Source organism: Xenopus tropicalis, chromosome 6 (genome assembly GCF_000004195.4).
Source record: "Xenopus tropicalis strain Nigerian chromosome 6, UCB_Xtro_10.0, whole genome shotgun sequence".
NCBI classification, from domain to species: domain Eukaryota; kingdom Metazoa; phylum Chordata; class Amphibia; order Anura; family Pipidae; genus Xenopus; species Xenopus tropicalis.
In genome coordinates, this window is record NC_030682.2 from 141,985,223 (window position 1) to 142,004,990 (window position 19,768).

General features: G+C 45.6%; 1 protein-coding gene across 4 annotated transcripts in view; it reads right to left on the reverse strand.

Annotated features, from left to right (window-relative positions):
• fam49b (family with sequence similarity 49 member B) overlaps window positions 1–19,768 on the reverse strand; it is a 64,967-nt gene that overhangs the window by 16,017 nt on the left and 29,182 nt on the right. For 2 of the 4 annotated variants that reach the window (XM_031903308.1, XM_031903307.1), the window contains exons 2-4: window positions 13,383–13,461; window positions 6,684–6,722; window positions 700–782 (exon numbers count right to left, since the gene is read on the reverse strand). In XM_031903308.1, the coding sequence (XP_031759168.1) occupies window positions 700–772 (73 nt within the window). In that variant the 5' untranslated portion in view covers window positions 773–782; window positions 6,684–6,722; window positions 13,383–13,461. 4 annotated transcript variants of the gene reach the window in all.

Below are 19,768 nucleotides of genomic sequence, written 5' to 3' on the forward strand. Positions count from 1 at the left end.
CACTGGCACTGGGAGGAACAAAGGAGGTGGTGGGCAACATGTTTCTCGCGAGCCATTGGTTGGGGATCATTGTTTTAGGGGAACGAATTAGGCTTAGGGGTGCACCAAGCCAAGGATTCGGCTGGGAAGAACAAAGGAGGTGGTGAGTAACATGTTGCTCGCGAGCCATTGTTACTGTATGGGGCAGGGTCGGACTGGGGGGTGCAGGGCCCACCAGGGTTGCAGCCCCAGGAACCCTGACCTCCAAGAGGCCCCTGCCTTGGCAGCGGGTCTAGGCCGGCAGGGCCCACCGGGTTTTTTTCCTGACCCTCAACTTCAAAGATGTGTTCAGACTGTATTTGGCCCAATATCTGGTGAGGATTTTGGGCAGCATGGTGGCCTTGGTTCTGATTCTGTGTGCCCGGCACAGACACCACTTAGGACAGCAAAGCAGAATTTCCCCACGCTGGACTGTCGGTCCCTGACATAAGGACAAAAAATAAAAAGAAGAGGCTGATCACAAAGGACCCCAATGAGTTTGGAAATGGAGATCATCTTTGCGGCTGGATAATGGAAGTGCCCCCCACGCTTCATGCACCCCCCACAGCTCCTCTCTAACTGCTCTTTCCCATGCTGTGCGGCGCCCATGACAAGCCGGGGGGGGGGGGGGGTTACCCGTTAGAGTGGCGCCAGCTGTGCCGGGCTTCCCGTGAGACTTACTTTCAAAATCCAAGAAAAAATGGGCTGCATTGTGGTCTATGTCTCTGGTTAGCACCTTAATGAGATTACCCATGCCAGCCAACCTAAAAATAGAGAATGGCACAGTCATTGAGTTCCAGTAAATGGGAGCGAAACGCGTGAGTTCAGTTAGTGCTCAGCTTCTTGTGGTTTCCTACATGGGCGCAGGGGTGGAACTGGAGCCTGGCATGTCAGAAGGATCCCTGTGTGCAAGGTGCCCGCGGTTAGGCATTTCCTTTCATACCCCCCCCCCCACCCTCCTGCAGCACAAGCCTGCTTATTACACAATAGTATCAGGGGGGAGGGAAGAGAGTGCTGCTGGGTATTTTCTCCCCTTTTCCATTTCTTTTAGCAGGTCAGGGGCAATCGACTGCTGAACTACAACCCCCAGAATCCTGCAATAAGGAGGGTTACCGACATCTTGGGGGTCATTTATTAACACTGGCAATAACCCATAGCAACCAGTCAGTGATTTGCTTTTTCCAGCCAGCTGCAGGTAGAACAATGAATGCAACAACTTGGTTGCCAAGGGTTACTGCCCATGGGCCATTCTGCCCAGTATTGATAAATGACCCCCACTAGTGATGATAATAGGCAGCAGTACATTTATATCTATTCTATTCCTGCAGGGAAAAGGCAGAATGAATGCCATTCTAACAGAGTGCCCCATTCCCACAATAGCTGCACAGACTGGGGGGGGGGGGGGGGGGGGGATCAGCACCCCTGGATTTCCCAGTATCCCCCCCTCCTTCTTATTCACTGCCCTAAACATCTCTGTGACTATAGGAGAGTCACTAACAATCATGGTTCGGATATCAAGGGGTTTATTTTGGTAAGGGGGGAACTTAAACACATGTGGGGGAACTTAAACACATGTGGGGGGCCCCAAAGCCGCTATGAGGGCACCTGCCTGCGGGCGCAGAGCCCCCAGCCTATTAGAGGCAGCTGAAGGGTGATACCATCTCGTGTGGCTGCCGCTAATGAACATTAAAGGGAACCCCTTATAGAAAGGAGCGCTTGTGGCTACAGCCCTGACATGCTACTGAGGGAGTGCAATGTAATGGGGCCTGGCTTCTTTTTTTGGAAAAGAGGGGATTGTTTTACTGTAGGCTGGGGCCGCTGTGAGCAAACAGGAGCCAAGGAAAACAACATCCCCCCATTTTAATGTCTCAGGCCCCCCACATATTGCTGAAATCCCACAATTTGGGAGTTGGGTGACCACAAGGCCATCAAGTATAAAAGGAATATTATATCACCCACCTACAGCCAACTATGTGCGGGTACTTCTCCTGAAGGCCCAGGGTGCCGGGAACTGTAACACCCAAAAACGGAGAGACATGGTATCCCTGGCACTGTAACACCCACTGTCTGGCAGAGGGGAGACCCCCCCCTCATGGTATCCCTGGCACTGTAACACCCACTGTCTGGCAGAGGGGAGACCCCCCGCTCATGGTATACCTGGCACTGTAACACCCACTGTCTGGCAGAGGGGAGACCCCCCGCTCATGGTATACCTGGCACTGTAACACCCACTGTCTGGCAGAGGGGAGACCCCCCGCTCATGGTATACCTGGCACTGTAACACCCACTGTCTGGCAGAGGGGAGACCCCCCGCTCATGGTATCCCTCTATCCCTGATAGAGGAGGGGAGACAGCCCTGCCAGCCAAGGGCACCATGATAAACTTGACCTACTTCTCCGGAGCCAGACATACAAAACGCCACATCTTATTACGCTCTCGCCGCCCCCTGGAGCCTTGGGGGGGATACATGAAGGCAAGCTGACAGTCAGGGTTGGACAGGCGGAAAGCAAACCATGCACGGGTGCCCCTTCTACTCGCAGGAAGCCAGCGTGGTGCCGCCGGTAACTATGTATAAATACTGTGTGTGCTGGGGCTGCCGGCCAGCTCTGTGCAGCGTTGGGTGCCGATCTGATGTGGGACCCCCGGCAGGACCTGTACTAACACACACCTATCCCTTGTGTGGCCCCCACCCTAACCATATCCAGTATCAATGATATTACTAAGCAAGGGAAATGAAATTAAAGGGGAACTCCACCCAGGAAAAAAAAAGTCTGCACAGTTAAAGAAAATATAATTCTAAGCAACTTCCCAATATAAATTTATTACACATTTTCATTGGTTTTGCCATTATTTGTTAATAAAATTGCTACAGAGAGCAGATTCTGTCCCTTTCTGTGCCTTGAAACAAAGCTGATCTCTTAAAGGGGCAGTTCACCCTTAAATCAACTTTTTAGTTTGATGTAGACATTGATATTCTGAGACAATTTGCATTTGGGCTTCTTTTTTGTGGGTTTGTAGTTATTTAGATATTTATTTAGCAGCTCTCTAGTTTGGTATTTCAGCAGCCAGCTGGTTGCTAGGGTCTTATTTACCCTAGCAACCACAAGAGACTGGAATATGAACAGTAGAGGGCCTAAATTGAAAGATAAGTAATAAATAGTAACAATAATAATAATTGTAAACATTGTAGCCTCGCAGATCAACCGTTTTTAGCTGCTGGGGTCAGTGACCCCCATTTGAAAGCTGGAAAGAGTCAGGAGAGGAAGGCAAATAATTAAAAAATAATGAAGACTAATTGCAAAACTTTTAGGAATAGCACGGTGAACTAACTCTTTAATCTGCTGGCTTCTGCTACCCTTCAGGAGGCAGAACCGACAGTGCAGAGAATATAAACAGCCAATAAGAAATACTGCTCTCAATAACAATTACATTGCCAAATAATTATAAAATAACTGTAAAATATTAACACTGGAAAACTTGAAAATAAAAATATTGTGAGCAAACAGTTAAATGAATGCCCCTTTCATGTTGCAGCAAAGCACTACTGCCATCTAGTGGTCACCTATAAGAATGCAACTTGCCAAAACATTGGTACAGGTATGAGCCCTGTTATCCAGAATGCTCAGGATCAGGGGTTTTCCAGATAAGGGATCTTTCCGTATTTTGGATCTCCATAACTTAAGTCTGATAAAAATCATTTAAAAATAAACCCAATAGGGCTGTTCTGCCCCCAATAAGGGGTAATTATATCTTAGTTGGGATCAAGTACAGGTACTGTTTTATTATTACAGAGAAAAGGGAATCATTTAACCATGAAATAAACCCAATAGGGCTGTTCTGCCCCCAATAAGGGGTAATTATATCTTAGTTGGGATCAAGTACAGGTACTGTTTTATTATTACAGAGAAAAGGGAATCATTTAACCATGAAATAAACCCAATAGGGCTGTTCTGCCCCCAATAAGGGGTAATTATATCTTAGTTGGGATCAAGTACAGGTACTGTTTTATTATTACAGAGAAAAGGGAATCATTTAACCATGAAATAAACCCAATAGGGCTGTTCTGCCCCCAATAAGGGGTAATTATATCTTAGTTGGGATCAAGTACAGGTACTGTTTTATTATTACAGAGAAAAAGGAAATCATTTTTAAAAAAATTCAATTATTTGCTTATAATGGAGTAATTTGGAACTTTCTGGATAACGCCTTTCTGGATAAAGGAACCCATACCTGTACATCTCTTACAAAAGTGCAACTACGGTGTCACAGCAAGGATACAGCGAGTAGGGCTCAGGGGGTGCTGGGTATTCTCTATGTAGGGATTACAGGGGTGCATTAGCTTAGAATTCACTTTTACTATGTTGCAGATAGAAGATGGAAGTAATATGACATTTTACGTTTTGTTTTGGTTTTTTTTAGATTTGGTGCTGCAGCTTCCAAACTCAGTTTGGAAGACAATTCAGGATGAATATGAGAATTGAAACTAAAGATAAGCAAAAATAAATAATAAAACTGTCCCTTTACTGTCCACGTGTTTTTTTTTGGGGGGGGGGTTGTTAGTCAGTGACCCCAAGACTAACTCAGAAAGTACATAAAGAAATAATGGACACTATCACATAGAAGAAGCTAATTTACCGGTGAACTTCCCCTTTAATTGTTGCTAAGTAACATGTTAGATCCCATCAGCCAATGAATGGACAGGGTTTTGCCTTTTGCTCCCACACTACTTCCTGTTACAGTTAGAGCTGCATCACTTCCTGTCAGCTGATCTCTGAGGGAGCACACAGCCCATCACTAAATGGCGGCTCAAGGGAAAGGATGTAAAAGGGCAATATTTACTGATATATATATTCCAGTTTGGGGAGATTATTTAATAGGTCACTTAATATAATATAAACTGTCTGTTGGTTACGTATTCATTCTGGGGGTGTAGTTTCCCTTTAAACAAATGCTGCTTTCAATAAAAATTACATTAACAAATAACTAAATTTATATTGGAAAGTTGCTTAGAATTAGGTTCTCTTTTTTAGGCAAATAAATTATTTTTTGGGTTGACTTGCCCTTTTACACTGAAGCCATTTTTTACTCTGTGATGCCCGGTGCTGCATGGTATATCTGCTCGTCATTTTTTTTTTGTTTGTTTTTGGGGTTTTTTGGAGGGGGGGGGGCTGGGGCGGCAGCCCTGGTGGATCCCACACACCCCAGTCTGACCCTGCTCTTAGGTTAAATAAAGCCATTGCTTTCCCTTTGCTCAAGCTGCCTCTTCCTTGCTGTGGGGAGTGCCGGTGCCGGGTATGGGGGTATGAAGCCAGTTTCCCCCTGGCTAAACCCACAGGCAGCAGGGCACCCCTCTCTCTACAGCGTGGATTTGAGAATAGATCCAACCAATCCCTTCCTATGGGAGCAGCAGTCCCACTTTCAGACAAGGGCATTGGGCAGCAGCCTGCCAGCCTGTATATAAAGAGCCGCTGTGGGTAGAACATTTACTTCCCGTGGGTGCTGGGTGCCTATAGTAGAAGTGTGAAACTTGCAAGCTCCCTTGCACACACACAGGCTGAGCTGGGGAGATACAGAGCCGTTGGTGTATGAATAGGCGCCAGACTGTGGGTAACACCTCTCATAGGGGAAGTACCACCAGATGTGGGCTCGGTGCTACATGCCAAGAGCTAATGTCATAGCGAGGGCAATGCCCAGCCCTGGCACCAAGCCCACACATCAGGCAGCAGCTCATTATAACTATTTAATAATATAAAGTTAAGGGACACGGCTACAGCACAGCAATGTCCCTGCATTAGGTAATGATTAGATATTGATGGGGCACTAAAGGGGATATAATTATGTAATATTACAAGAGGCAATTCTTTATTTCTGCCCCAGTCTGTGCCCATGACTCTGCTCTATCCCTGGCACAAAAAATCCTCCCTCGCCTGTTTGTAAGGTGTGTTGCTGTATTTTAACCACTAGATGGCAGTATAAGCAATCAATAGGAATCCAGCTACATAATTAAAGAACAAGGAAAGTCATATTAAGCAGGGTGCTAATTTGTTCCCCCACTGAATATAATCAATAACCTTAACCTGCAGGCCACTATTCCTCTATGCTGAGAAACGTACTGTACCTTTAATATAAGTACCGCACAGCCATCTTAGGCCGCATTTGTACTGGACGGGGTGCAAGACATATTCTTTATAGCCAATAAGAATAAGGGTGCAGCTTGTGGGGTGCAAAGGCCCCTCAGCTTCATATTCCCTCTATCTGAAGTGTCAGTGACCATAAACAGATGGCACGGTTTTATTGTGGTCTAAGCAAGATTAAGGCACAATAGTATATAACCAGATTTTAAGGCAAAAGAAGAGGAAATTGGCACATTAAATGGGCCCTGGGGAGAAATACCAGCAGCAGCAGATTTGCAGGCAGGTGTTGGTGCTGTAAAGTTACCCGGAGTGCCGGGCATACGGGTACATACCCACATCCCCATAGTATCCTGCTGCATTTTGTGCGGGGACCCCTGAGGGTAGAGAGAAAGGAAACCCCCTTATTTTATCCACTGTCCCAGTATTGGGGTGGGGGGGCACCTGTAGGGAATGCAATAGTTATGGCACAGTCAGAGCCATGACACCATAATGCCAATAGCCCATACACAGTGACAGACACAAGGGGCTCACCTCTAACCAGTGCTGGTGCTGCAGTCTGCTCCCCCCGATCTGGAAGAGAAGAACGGGAAAGGTTTGTTAGGAGGGATCCCAAGAAGCCAATCACAAAGCCACAGGGTCTCCAGGACACTGTAACTGCTGCAACAAACTCTCTATGTGTTGTGTTTGTTGGTGCAAAAAAAACCCCAATGTTGTTCTTTATATACCAATAGTAACCACTAGGGGTCACTGCAGCACAATAAGTGCTAGCTCTTCTGTTCCTTGTATTGTACACTTGATTACCCAGCACCCAGGCAATATACATACTTTTATGGTGTGTGCCCTCCATCTATTACGATATAGATATAGATATATATATATATATATATATATATATATATATATAGATATATATATATAGATATATATATATATAGATATATATATATATAGATATATATATATATATATATATATAGATATATATATATAGATATATATATATATATATATATATATATATATATATATATATATATATATATATATATATATAGATATATAGATATATATATATGTATACATACATACACACTTGCAAACACCAATTTATGAAAATAAAGTTAATTTATTACCTAACATTTCGGCCCACTTCAGAACCTTTATCAAGAATAAATGCATTTATTTAATTATTTCAGTCTTCCCCCTCCAATAAAATCAGAGCGAGGCAGTGGGGGCATCACTATGATAACACACGGCTCATCAGAAATCTGCCCAATACCTGGCTACATATCAGTTGGACAGGCAGTCATTTTGGGCACATACAAGTGCCAATTAGCTGCCAGTTTGGTGCAGAGTGGCTGGTTTGGCAGCTGTCAGCCAGGTATATACGTTGCAGTGGTTCACCTTTAAGTTAACTTTTTGTCTGGTATAGAATGGCCAATTCTAAGCAACTTTTTAACTGACCGTCACTATTTATAGTTTTTGAATTATGTGTCTTTCTAACTTTCAAATGGGGGTCACTGACCCCGGCAGCCAAAAAACTAGTGCTCTGTTTCTACTATTCAGGCCCTCTCCTATTTATATATCAGTCTCTCATGAAAACAACTCCCTGGTTGCTAAGGTAAGTTGCACCCTAGCAACTAGATAACTGCCGAAACTCCAAAATGGAAATTCAAATAATAAAAAAACGACAAATACTAAAAAAATGAGGACCAATTGCAAATAGTCTCAGAATATTACTCTCTACATCAGACTAAAACATAACTCAAAGGTGAATTACCCCTTTTAAAGAACCATCAGAACAAGTCAAACAATACGGATTCTATTCTGAAAGGCTAATTAGCAATTATGTGAGATGCAGAGCGGCATGGCTGTAAAGAAATCATTACAGCCTGCAGCATGCCTGACACTGAGCTACTAATAAGCCCTGGAGGATGGGGAGAGGGTGCGGGAGTGAATCACTCACTGGGCAATACACGGTACCAGTAACCTACAGGGGGGCGTTGGGGTCACCGCTGCTGGAATTATTGGCCATTTCCTGCGGAATCTGAATGACTGGACTTAATGTGAGGTTTCAGTTTATTCTTATTTTGCTGGGGCCCTCAGCACCTCACCTTCCATTTTGACTTCCAAAACCCTGCCTGGTTGCTATGGTAACTCAGCCCTCACAACCAGATAGTTATTTAAATACTGGGCCCGAGAGCCTTAATCTCAATAAAAAAAAAAAAAAAAAAAAAAAAAAAGATTTTTTTTTTTGTATCAAAAAACTGTCTGTAAACAGAAGTGTGGGCCCCACAGTATAGGCATAAAGGGCCCCTAATACAAGTTCCTTACGAGCAGTTATACTAGTAACTGGGCAGTGCGGGCCCCACAGTTTAGGCATAAAGGGCCCCTAATACAAGTTCCTTACGAGCAGTTATACTAGTAACTGGGCAGTGCGGGCCCCACAGTTTAGGCATACGAGTAGTTCAGTGTGGCAGTGCGGGCCCCACAGTTTAGGCATACGAGTAGTTCAGTGTGGCAGTGCGGGCCCCACAGTTTAGGCATACGAGTAGTTCAGTGTGGCAGTGCGGGCCCCACAGTTTAGGCATACGAGTAGTGCAGTGTGGCAGTGCGGGCCCCACAGTTTAGGCATAAAGGGCCCCTAATACAAGTTCCTTACGAGCAGTTATACTAGTAACTGGGCAGTGCGGGCCCCACAGTTTAGGCATAAAGGGCCCCTAATACAAGTTCCTTACGAGCAGTTATACTAGTAACTGGGCAGTGCGGGCCCCACAGTTTAGGCATACGAGTAGTTCAGTGTGGCAGTGTGGGCCCCACAGTTTAGGCATACGAGTAGTTCAGTGTGGCAGTGCGGGCCCCACAGTTTAGGCATACGAGTAGTGCAGTGTGGCAGTGCGGGCCCCACAGTTTAGGCATACGAGTAGTTCAGTGTGGCAGTGCGGGCCCCACAGTTTAGGCATACGAGTAGTGCAGTGTGGCAGTGCGGGCCCCACAGTTTAGGCATACGAGTAGTTCAGTGTGGCAGTGCGGGCCCCACAGTTTAGGCATACGAGTAGTTCAGTGTGGCAGTGCGGGCCCCACAGTTTAGGCATACGAGTAGTGCAGTGTGGCAGTGCGGGCCCCACAGTTTAGGCATATGAGTAGTTCAGTGTGGCAGTGCGGGCCCCACAGTTTAGGCATATGAGTAGTTCAGTGTGGCAGTGCGGGCCCCACAAGTCCCTACAGAAGGCCAATAAAGGCAGTGGGTGGCACGGCTCCCGGCTGAGACAATGGCAAATTATCGGCTGAAATCTGTGCCAAACCCACAGACAAGAATTATTACAATACAGGAGCCGCCTTTCATTTCCTCAACCTCAAACCCACAACACAATGAATACAGAGCGGCACCGGCGGCCCCACACTGGGGAACATGGAGCAGCTACACCCGGGGGGGGGCATTCCCTGCTCTCTGACACACACACCATATATATCAGCCACTTCCCCAAGAGCTGCAACTTCCTCCTGCAAAGCAACATCCCATAATGCACTAGTACATACTCACACACACAGCGCTGGGGGGGGGCACGGGGAGTATTCAGTTCCCTATCACTGGGCACAGGCTCACTTACGGCTGGCTGGTATGCACCTCTACATTACAATATAAACATTCATTAAAGGCAAAATAACAAGTTAAAGGGGACATAAACCCTCCTTCAAAGGGGGGGGGGGTCATCTTTAAGTTAACTTTTAGTATGTTATAGAACAGCCAATTCTAAGCAACTTTCTTTTCTATTCAGTCCCCCTCCTATTCATATACCAGTCTCTCATCCAAACCACTCCCTGGTTGCTAAGGTAACTTGGACCCTAGCAACCAAATAGCTGCTGAAACGCCAAACTGGATAGCTCCTGAACTGAAAATGAAATAACTAAAAAACTACAAATGATAGAAAATGAAGACCAATTGCAAATTGTCTCAGGATGTGACGCTCTACCTCAATTCAACGGGGAACAACCCCTTTAAATGGGCCATACATGTGCCCAAACCTGCCCAGAAGCCAACAGATCGGCCCACAGGCAGAACAGATGGACAGACACTGGCATGGCCGCCTTTGCATAATTGTTCCATTGATTTAGGCCAACGGCCCGAATGATCGGAACCCCAGGACATGACAAGATACTTTTCTGCCTGGCATTTAAAGAGTTACAGCATGCTTTACATATCATTATGTGACATAAGCTGAGGAATTCCTTATCAGCGCGCCTAAAAAGAGCAAAGCAAGGGGAGGTTTCTGGCAGCGGCGCCGGGGGCCCATCAGCTGTAGAACGCTGCTCGCACCTCCATACAAAGGGCTTGTCCTCGCCTCTCAATAGCTCCAGTGACAGCAAACAATGGGCCTTTCAGCAAAAGGAAAACAGGCTCGGAGGAAAAAAAAAAAAAAAGAAGAAAGCAAAAATACATTGAATTTTCTCATCCTTTTGTGCGAGCGAAGTTATTGCTAAAGTCACTGAGCCGTGTCCTGGTTCTTATTAGCAGACTGGTGCAGAACCATCGGGCCAACCCCTCCCTACAGTACTACAACCTCTTTGATTATCTATAGACACCCATGGGTGCGTCACAGGAGTCTGCACCTATGCAGGCAAGCACTGTCCATCTCACAAGTCTATTTACGGGATGCGAAGAGAAGCAATGCTGACGCGTTTCGTGCCTGCGTAGGTACAAAAGGCATCAGGGTTTGTTTTAGTCTCATTGTTAGTGCCCTGTGTGGGCCGGGAAAGGTTGTTTCTTTTTGTTTTGACCTTTTAGTTAGTGCCCTGTACCGGCACAAAATGCGTTAAGCTTTCTTTTGACCCACAGAATATCCACACAGAGGCTGGGTACCCACAGAATAACCACACAGAGGCCGGGTACCCACACAGAGGCCGAGTACCCACACAGAGGCCGAGTACCCACACAGAGGCCGAGTACCCACAGGATACCCACACAGAGGCCGGGTACCCACAGAATACCCAAACAGAGGCCGGGTACCCACAGAATACCCAAACAGAGGCCGGGTACCCACAGAATACCCAAACAGAGGCCGGGTACCCACAGAATACCCACACAGAGGCCAGGTACCCACAGAATACCCACACAGAGGCCGGGTACCCACAGAATACCCACACAGAGGCCGGGTACCCACAGAATACCCACACAGAGGCCGGGTACCCACAGAATACCCACACAGAGGCCGGGTACCCACAGAATACCCACACAGAGGCCAGGTACCCACAGAATACACACACAGAGGCCGGGTACCACAGAATACCCACACAGAGGCCGGGTACCCACAGAATACCCACACAGAGGCCAGGAACCCACAGAATACCCACACATACATAGTTACATAGGGTTGAAAAAAGACCAGAGTCCATCAAGTTCAACCCTTCCAAGTAAACCCAGCACACACAAACCCACACCTACCAATCTATACACTCACATACATAAACTATATATACACAAACACTAATACTAACTGTAGATATTAGTATCACAATAGCCTTGGATACAATGCTTGTTCAAGAACTCATCCAGGCCCCTCTTATAGGCATTAACAGAATCTGCCATTACCCCATCACTAGGAAGGGCATTCCCCAACCTCACTGCCCTCACACAGAGGCTGGGTACTCACAGAATACCCACACAGAGGCTGAGTACCCACAAAATACCCACACAGAGGCTGAGTACCCACAGAATACCCACACAGAGGCCGAGTACCCACAGAATACCCACACAGAGGCCGAGTACCCACAGAATACCCACACAGAGGCCGAGTACCCACAGAATACCCACACAGAGGCTGGGTACCCACAGAACACCCACACAGAGGCCGAGTACCCACAGAATACCCACACAGAGGCTGGGTACCCACAGAATACCCACACAGAGGCCGGGTACCCACAGAATACCCACACAGAGGCTGGGTACCCACAGAATACCCACACAGAGGCTGGGTACCCACAGAATACCCACACAGAGGCCGGGTACCCACAGAATACCCACACAGAGGCTGGGTACCCACAGAATACCCACACAGAGGCTGGGTACCCACAGAATACCCACACAGAGGCTGGGTACTCACAAAGCGGTCAGGTTTCGGAGGGGAAAAATTCCCTGATTCCTTGACTAAGCAGGCGGTCCGCATTTACCCTACCTATGTAACCGGGTATACGGCAGCCTCACATTCCCCCCACCACCCCAAGTTAAATGTTATTTTTTCCCGTGACCTGGAGTGACATCATTCCTGCCAACGGTGACATCACTTCCAGTTTCGTGGGTCCTCTGGGCGGGATTAGAGGTGCAGGTAACAGGGGTAGGGCTGGGACAGGACGGGGAAGAGGGTATAGTGGGCCGGTGGTCCAGTTTGGGTTGCAAGTCTGCATGTCCACATTGGCCATGGTTCTGCACAACCAGACCTGCGCAGGACTCTAGTTACCCACTGTGTAGGCATGACATAGCTCAGGCTTTGTTTCTTTTCATTCTGACCTCTAAAATTAGTGGCTGTGTGTAGGTATGAAATGCGTCAGGCTTTTATTTCTCTTTGTTTTCACTTCATTCCTAGTGCTCTGTGTAGGCACAAAACACTTAAGACATTGTATCTCTAATTAAATCTAATGAGAAAAAAAAAAAAAAAAAGCCTGGCACGTTTCATGTCTGCAAAGGGCACAGTGCCCCATCTCGTAACCGTCCCCTTTGTTACTGCCCTGTGTAGGCATGAAACGCGTCGGGATTTCTCTTTTTTTTTTTCTTTAATTAATGCACACAAACCTCTGTAATAAATGTAAGATTACAGACTGGTGTGTCTACTTCTTAACTTTTCTTGTCCATTTAATTGCTGAACGGGACAAAAGCAGATAGTGAATCAGGGGGTCACTTCCTTGTTCCCTTGTGAACCCCAAAGAGCACCCTGGAATCTTTATGTTGAAGAAATCGTGATCCATGGATTCTAAATATATTACTTTTTATCCATCAGGAAGGCTTCCATTTACACCAGTAGGTTAAACTCAATGTACGTGTCTCTCCCAATCTGAATTACGCTATAAATACTCTGAGTACAAGTCTAAGGACCGAGAAGTATTTATGATTTGCGAGAGAAACAAGTTCCGGCCTGCTGATGGATCTCGCAGTGGTTACCTTGTGTCATCCTAAAAACTCACTTATGAAGAGAAATATTTGCTGCCACATTAAGAGACAGCTGAGCAAATATTTACCGGGACACGAAAGCTCCTTTCCGAGGATGAGAGTCCCACTTCACAAGGGGGTGAGGAGTGGCAGCTTGTTCCTGAGGATCTGAAATGGAGCAAAAAGACCCACAAGGTTACTTATATGGGAACGCAAATGGCAGCACCGTGCTAGGCTTCCAGTAAAACAAAACGTTGTAACATCAGTGTTTTAGTCCCTCCTCCCCTGCCAGGATTTCAAATGATGCAGAAAGAGAAGAACTGTTTTGCAGCTGGATTTCAGCATATAAAAATGGGATTTATTCCTACTGTTTGAAGGAACAGATTACAGGGATAGGGATATTAGGGGTTTCTGGGTTGTGTGGAGTTCCCCTTTAGCTACATCTAAACATCATCCCATGGCTAATGCACTAACCAGGACAAATAATAAATACAATAACATTTATTTGCAGTTGCATTCTATATCCTACCATTTTCAATAATAAAAGCTTTGATAGAATGTATTTGTTCAGTTTATCCCCAGTAAGTTACAATCCGATACATTAATCGATACATTATTCTAGAACAGTGCTGTCCAACTTCTGTTGTACCGAGGGCCGGAATTTTTCTGACGTACGTGGTGGAGGGCCGATAATGGAAGCCAGTTTTGACCACTCCCCTTTTTGAAACCGCACCCACTTGAAACCACACCCATGTTATCACATGACCCTACCCATATTAATGGTTGTAGTACAGCAAAAACCTGCCATACTCTGCCTGCCCTACCCTGCCTTTGTGTGTGCCATACTCTGCCTTCCCTACCCTGCCTGTGTGTGCCATACTCTGCCTGCGTGCCATACTTTCACTGTGTGTGCCATTCTTGGCTTGCTTGTGCCATACTTGGCCTGTGTGTGCCATACTCTGCCTGCCCTACCCTACCTGTGTGTGCCATACTCTGCTTTCCCTACCCTGCCTGTGTGTGCCATACTCTGCCTTCCCTACCCTGCCTGCGTGTGCCATACTTTCACTGTGTGTGCCATTCTTGGCTGGTTTGTGCCAAACTTGGCCTGTGTGTGCCATACTCTGCCTTCCCTACCCTGCCTGTGTGTACCATACTCTGCCTGCCCTACCCTGCCTGTGTGTACAATACTCTGCTTGCCCTATGCTCACACACAGGCAGCCTACAGTGACACAATGCTGGCACTGCTCCTACAGTCTGCACAATAACTATATATTAAAAAACTTTTCAATTGCAGTACCACCTCAGTATATGTACTTTTTGTAGTGTGCAGGGATTATTTGTGGGTTTCTACTGCTCCTGAGGTGTGAACAGGGGAACAATGGGGGTGATTACAACCTGAGCCTGAGGTGTGAACACTGCAGGGGGTGAACAATGCAGAGATTAAAAGGTGTGAACAGTACAGGGGATTACATATTTAAACAATACAGGGGGATTACAGCCTGAATCTGAGGTGAGAACCATGCAGGGGGGGCAGTTAATCTCAGTACTGATACCATTTAAACTTACACAAGAGTAAGCCATAAAAGCAGCCAGACAGGTGGGGGGCCACACAGAGGCGGGCCGCCAGTTGGACAGCACTGTTCTAGAAGCTTCCGCCCCTACTGAGCATGCTCTCAGGCCGGAACTGATACAAATGATACATTACTGGCGGCCATTGCTCTGCTGTGACTGGGAGGAGCCTACAGAGCTAATATGACTTGATTTTTAAAACAAATTCTAGAAAAACTGTAAACAATAGAAAATAACACCTTGTATAATAACTCACTATTTGCGGTACAGTATCAGAATAATATTACATTTTGAAAAAGTGGATTAACCCCTTAAGCTAACAGCAAAGGTTAATAATGTGCCCAGTACAAAAGTTTAGCTTTCATATCAGTTCTTTGTACTAGGGATGCACCAAATCCATTATTTTTGGGTTCCGTCGAGTCCCGAATACTTGTGAAAGATTCGGCTGAATACTGAAACGAATCAGAATTTGCTTATAGAAATTAGGCTATGGAAGGGTTAAATAGAAGCAGCATTTAAAAATGCTTTTACTTCCTTGTTCAAGTAACAAAAAGTCACGTGCTTTAAAGGATTCGGATTCAGTTTGGCCAAACACTTGGATTCAGCTGAATCCAAATCCTACTGAAAAAGGACTTTGTACCAATTGGTTCCCAGCAACTGTGCAGTTTTAGAGGTCTGACCAATAGCATTGGGCGTCTCATCCTGATGCAGTAAAACTGCCCACCAATTAGAGAGCTTTCTGCTGCAATATGATTGGACTGTACCGCGTCCTATGGCATTACCCTCTGTTTATTATAAAATGGCACAGCGATGGCCGGAGATATAAATAAGATATAAAAGTACAGTAGCAGCTCAGTGAGTGACAGCAGGGTATTGCAGAAAAGCTGTGGCCCTCAGGGGCCCAAGGCTGCAACAGCGAGAGTTTAGATTGCCCTTTACTAGTTTATTCTATGATGAGGCAGAATTGAGCCAATCAATGCGGAACTGGCGAGCGGAAGAGTACTTTTTGTGTAAATATAACATAAAGGAAATCAAAACTGTGCCGCAATGCCTCCGCATTATCTGCCCAATCAGGAAGTGATAGTCATAAGTTTGTCTGAGAGAAAAGAGCGCCCAGAAAGCGTGCGTTATGCCAACGGTGACAGGCTGCCCGGGGCCTTCCTGCTTCTCATCTGACACAACTCTAAAAAGGGAAGTCAGGAGTGGCGTTTGGGGAAATATTACAGGAACGCCCTGCTGTGGGGGCCCTGCTGCTATCTGCAAGTTGCATCAAACAAAGCTCTTCCTGTGTGAAACCGGTTTAGTAAAAGGAATAGCCCCTCTGCCCCTAGTACTGGGCACCCCCCTATACACCCTGTAGGCCCAACCGCAATATGAGAATTCTCTATCCGTCCATGTCTCGCTTTTACCCAGTAAAGTCGCCCCCCTCTGAGCTTACCTTGCGCGGCACAAAATGCAACGTGTAAGAGCGGAGCACTGGGGTAATAAGCCACACAAACCTTGCATCAGTTCCGGACAAGATGGAGGGGAAGTGTTTAGCCTGTAACCTTTGTGGTCTTTACACCCTGAAACTGGGAGAGTTGCGCTGAACTTTATTAGAGACCACAAGATCGGTGCATTTAGAAATCCTTTCGGCTAGAATGTGATCGGAAAACAGGATATGAAGGGGGTCTTAAAGGGGGTGTTCAGTAAATTGCTTTGCATAAAGAAATGTAAATTCATCAAATACACAATGGTTTAAAGTGATGTGAAAATGTCTTTGCTATTGAAAGCAATAATATCTGTCTCATCAATTCTCTGATTGGCTCTCCCAGACTACTCACACTATTGCACTGTGGGAACTTGAGTCAGATTTCTGACCCATTCCTTCTATTTGGCTCTTGGGGGACCATAGCTGATGCAGGGACTTCCCTTTGGAGAACAAAGTTCTAAAACATTCAATTAAACAGAAATATCTATATAGGATCTATAATGGGAATTTAAAAGATCACTTGAGACACCTTCCTGGCTATTGGTTTCCCCTTTAAAGGAACAGTAACACCAAAAAATTAAAGTGTATCAAAGTAATTTTTATATTATGTACCACAGCCTTGCATTGGTAAAAGTTTGTGTTTGCTTTAGAAACCTTACTATAGTTTATATGAACAAAGATGCTGTGTAGCCATGGAGGCAGCTATTTAAGCTGGAGAAAAAAAAAAAAAGGCAAAGGTTACATAGCAGATAATAGATAGGATGTGCAGATTACCATTGTATTCTACATTGCTTATCTGTTATCTGCTATGTAACCTGCACTTTTCTCCTTTCTCCAGCTTGAATGGCTGCCCCCGCAGCTACACAGCGGGGTATTTATATAAACTATAGTAGGGTTTGTGTAGCAAACACCCCAGCTTTACCAGTGCAGGAACGGCTGCCCCCGGGGCTACACAGCGGGGTATTTATATAAACTATAGTAGGGTTTCTGTAGCAAACACCCCAGCTGTACCAGTGCAGGAATGGCTGCCCCGGGGCTACACAGCGGGGTATTTATATAAACTATAGTAGGGTTTCTGTAGCAAACATCCCAGCTGTACCAGTGCAGGAATGGCTGCCCCCGGGGCTACACAGCGGGGTATTTATATAAACTATAGTAGGGTTTCTGTAGCAAACACCCCAGCTGTACCGGTGCAGGAATGGCTGCCCCGGGGCTACACAGCGGGGTATTTATATAAACTATAGTAGGGTTTCTGTAGCAAACACCCCAACTGTACCAGTGCAGGAATGGCTGCCCCCGGGGCTACACAGCGGGGTATTTCTATAAAATATAGTAGGGTTTCTGTAGCAAACACCCCAGCTGTACCAGTGCAGGAATGGCTGCCCCCGGGGCTACACAGCGGGGTATTTCTATAAACTATAGTAGGGTTTCTGTAGCAAACACCCCAGCTGTACCAGTGCAGGAATGGCTGGCCCCGGGGCTACACAGTGGGGTATTTATATAAACTATAGTAGGGTTTCTGTAGCAAACACCCCAGTTGTACCAGTGCAGGAATGGCTGCCCCCGGGGCTACACAGCAGGGTATTTATATAAACTATAGTAGGGTTTCTGTAGCAAACACCCCAGCTGTACCAGTGCAGGAATGGCTGCCCCCGGGGCTACACAGCAGGGTATTTATATAAACTATAGTAGGGTTTCTGTAGCCAATATTCAGCCACATTCAGACCTCAATGGTGACCTATACAGACCTGTTATGAGAAAAGTGCATCAACAGTTCTTGGCTGATATTTGGCCACATATTAGTTAGGAAGGCCGTTGCTATGCCGCCATACAGAACCATTTGTATTCAGAATTTAAGGCTTTTTACTGAGATTGCTCCTATTAAATCTGTGCCAAGGTTCTGGGGAAGCAATAATCTCCTCTGAATGGAAACAGCATGAAGAAAGCAAATAAAGATAACAATCTCTATGTCCCAGGTAAAGGCAAGTATCACAATATCAATCCATTTATTTTACCAATTGTGTCCTATTAAGCGCGCCGACATGCTGGAATCCTACCCTTAACTAGGACGGAGCGCCAGTTAAACCCAGCGGTGGGCTCATCGGCCAGACACAATCTCGCTGCCCCCACAGGGCGCTTTCATGTTAATGCCAGCGGTGCAAATGCCAAGCTACATAGCAGCTTTGTTGTGATCTAGCACTCTGATCTATACGCTAGGTATATCTGAAAAAAACTGATTCCATTGGAATAATGAAAGAATCGGTGACAGGACTAATGTCATAATGTGTTAAAGTCACAGTAACCCTTATAAATGAGGAATATATTGAAGGTTATGTAATGCTGTGCATGTTCTGTGAGCAGAGGGAAGCCAATTAACCTGGAGTTAATCACTTCCTGTGGCCTGGAACCCTAGTTTATTATGCACCTAATCAGGAAGCATGGTGTGCAAGTGAAAATCTGTGCCCCAACCCCTACCTGCTAGAAACCAAGATATTACCCAGAAAGACATAAAACCGCTTTCCAAAAAAAATGAAAATGATTCATAAATATGATAAGCATATCGGTATTCAAAAATAATTATTAAAGAGGATGCAAGTTTCTGATTGGTGAAGCCTTCTGCATAGGGAATTAACTGCCAGCCCTGCAGCGACGGAGGGCTTTTAAAGGATCTCCTATTAGGGTGAAGACACATGGAGCTACTAGTAGCAGCTTCTTGTAGTGGCTACTAAAACAGACAATGCTGATCTCAGCATTTTCTATGGCAGGGGATTTTTTGGTGTTTAGTAGCCGTGAAAAAGAAGCTGCTACTAGTAGCTCTGTGTGTCTTCACCCTTAAACAGAAGCAAAGTTAACAGCAAGAGGGCTCTATAGAGTAATTCGTGCAATGTTACTTTCATTTTGCCAAAGGGTTTACGTCCCCTTTAAACTGGAAGGCAATAAATAACATTGCCTTTGGAGATGTGACCTTTAACCACAATTCCCCACTTGACTTTGGCACAGAACAGACTGGAATACGGATTGGGCCAAGTTTGGAAATCAAAGTTCTAACAAGATTCTACACCTGGGAAATGACCCCAAGTACCATGTACCTGATGAAGACTAAGCTGCATAAAGCCATATTGGTGGCAAAACATTCCCATTTTACTGTATACATGTTTTTTTAAAGAATAAGTAAACCTTATCATTTAAAAAATATTCCTCTCTCCTTACATTATTATTATTAACATTTATTTATAAAGCGCCAACATATTCCGCAGCGCTGTACAATAAGTGGGTTACATACATTGGACATACAGAGTAACATATAAAGCAACCAATAACCGATACAGGAGGTGAAGAGAGAGCTTACATGAAGCCTGATGTTTATTCTAAGGAAGAAGAAGAAAACCTGCAGCTGAAATCAGTCACTTCCTTATCCAGCATGAAGCTCCACCC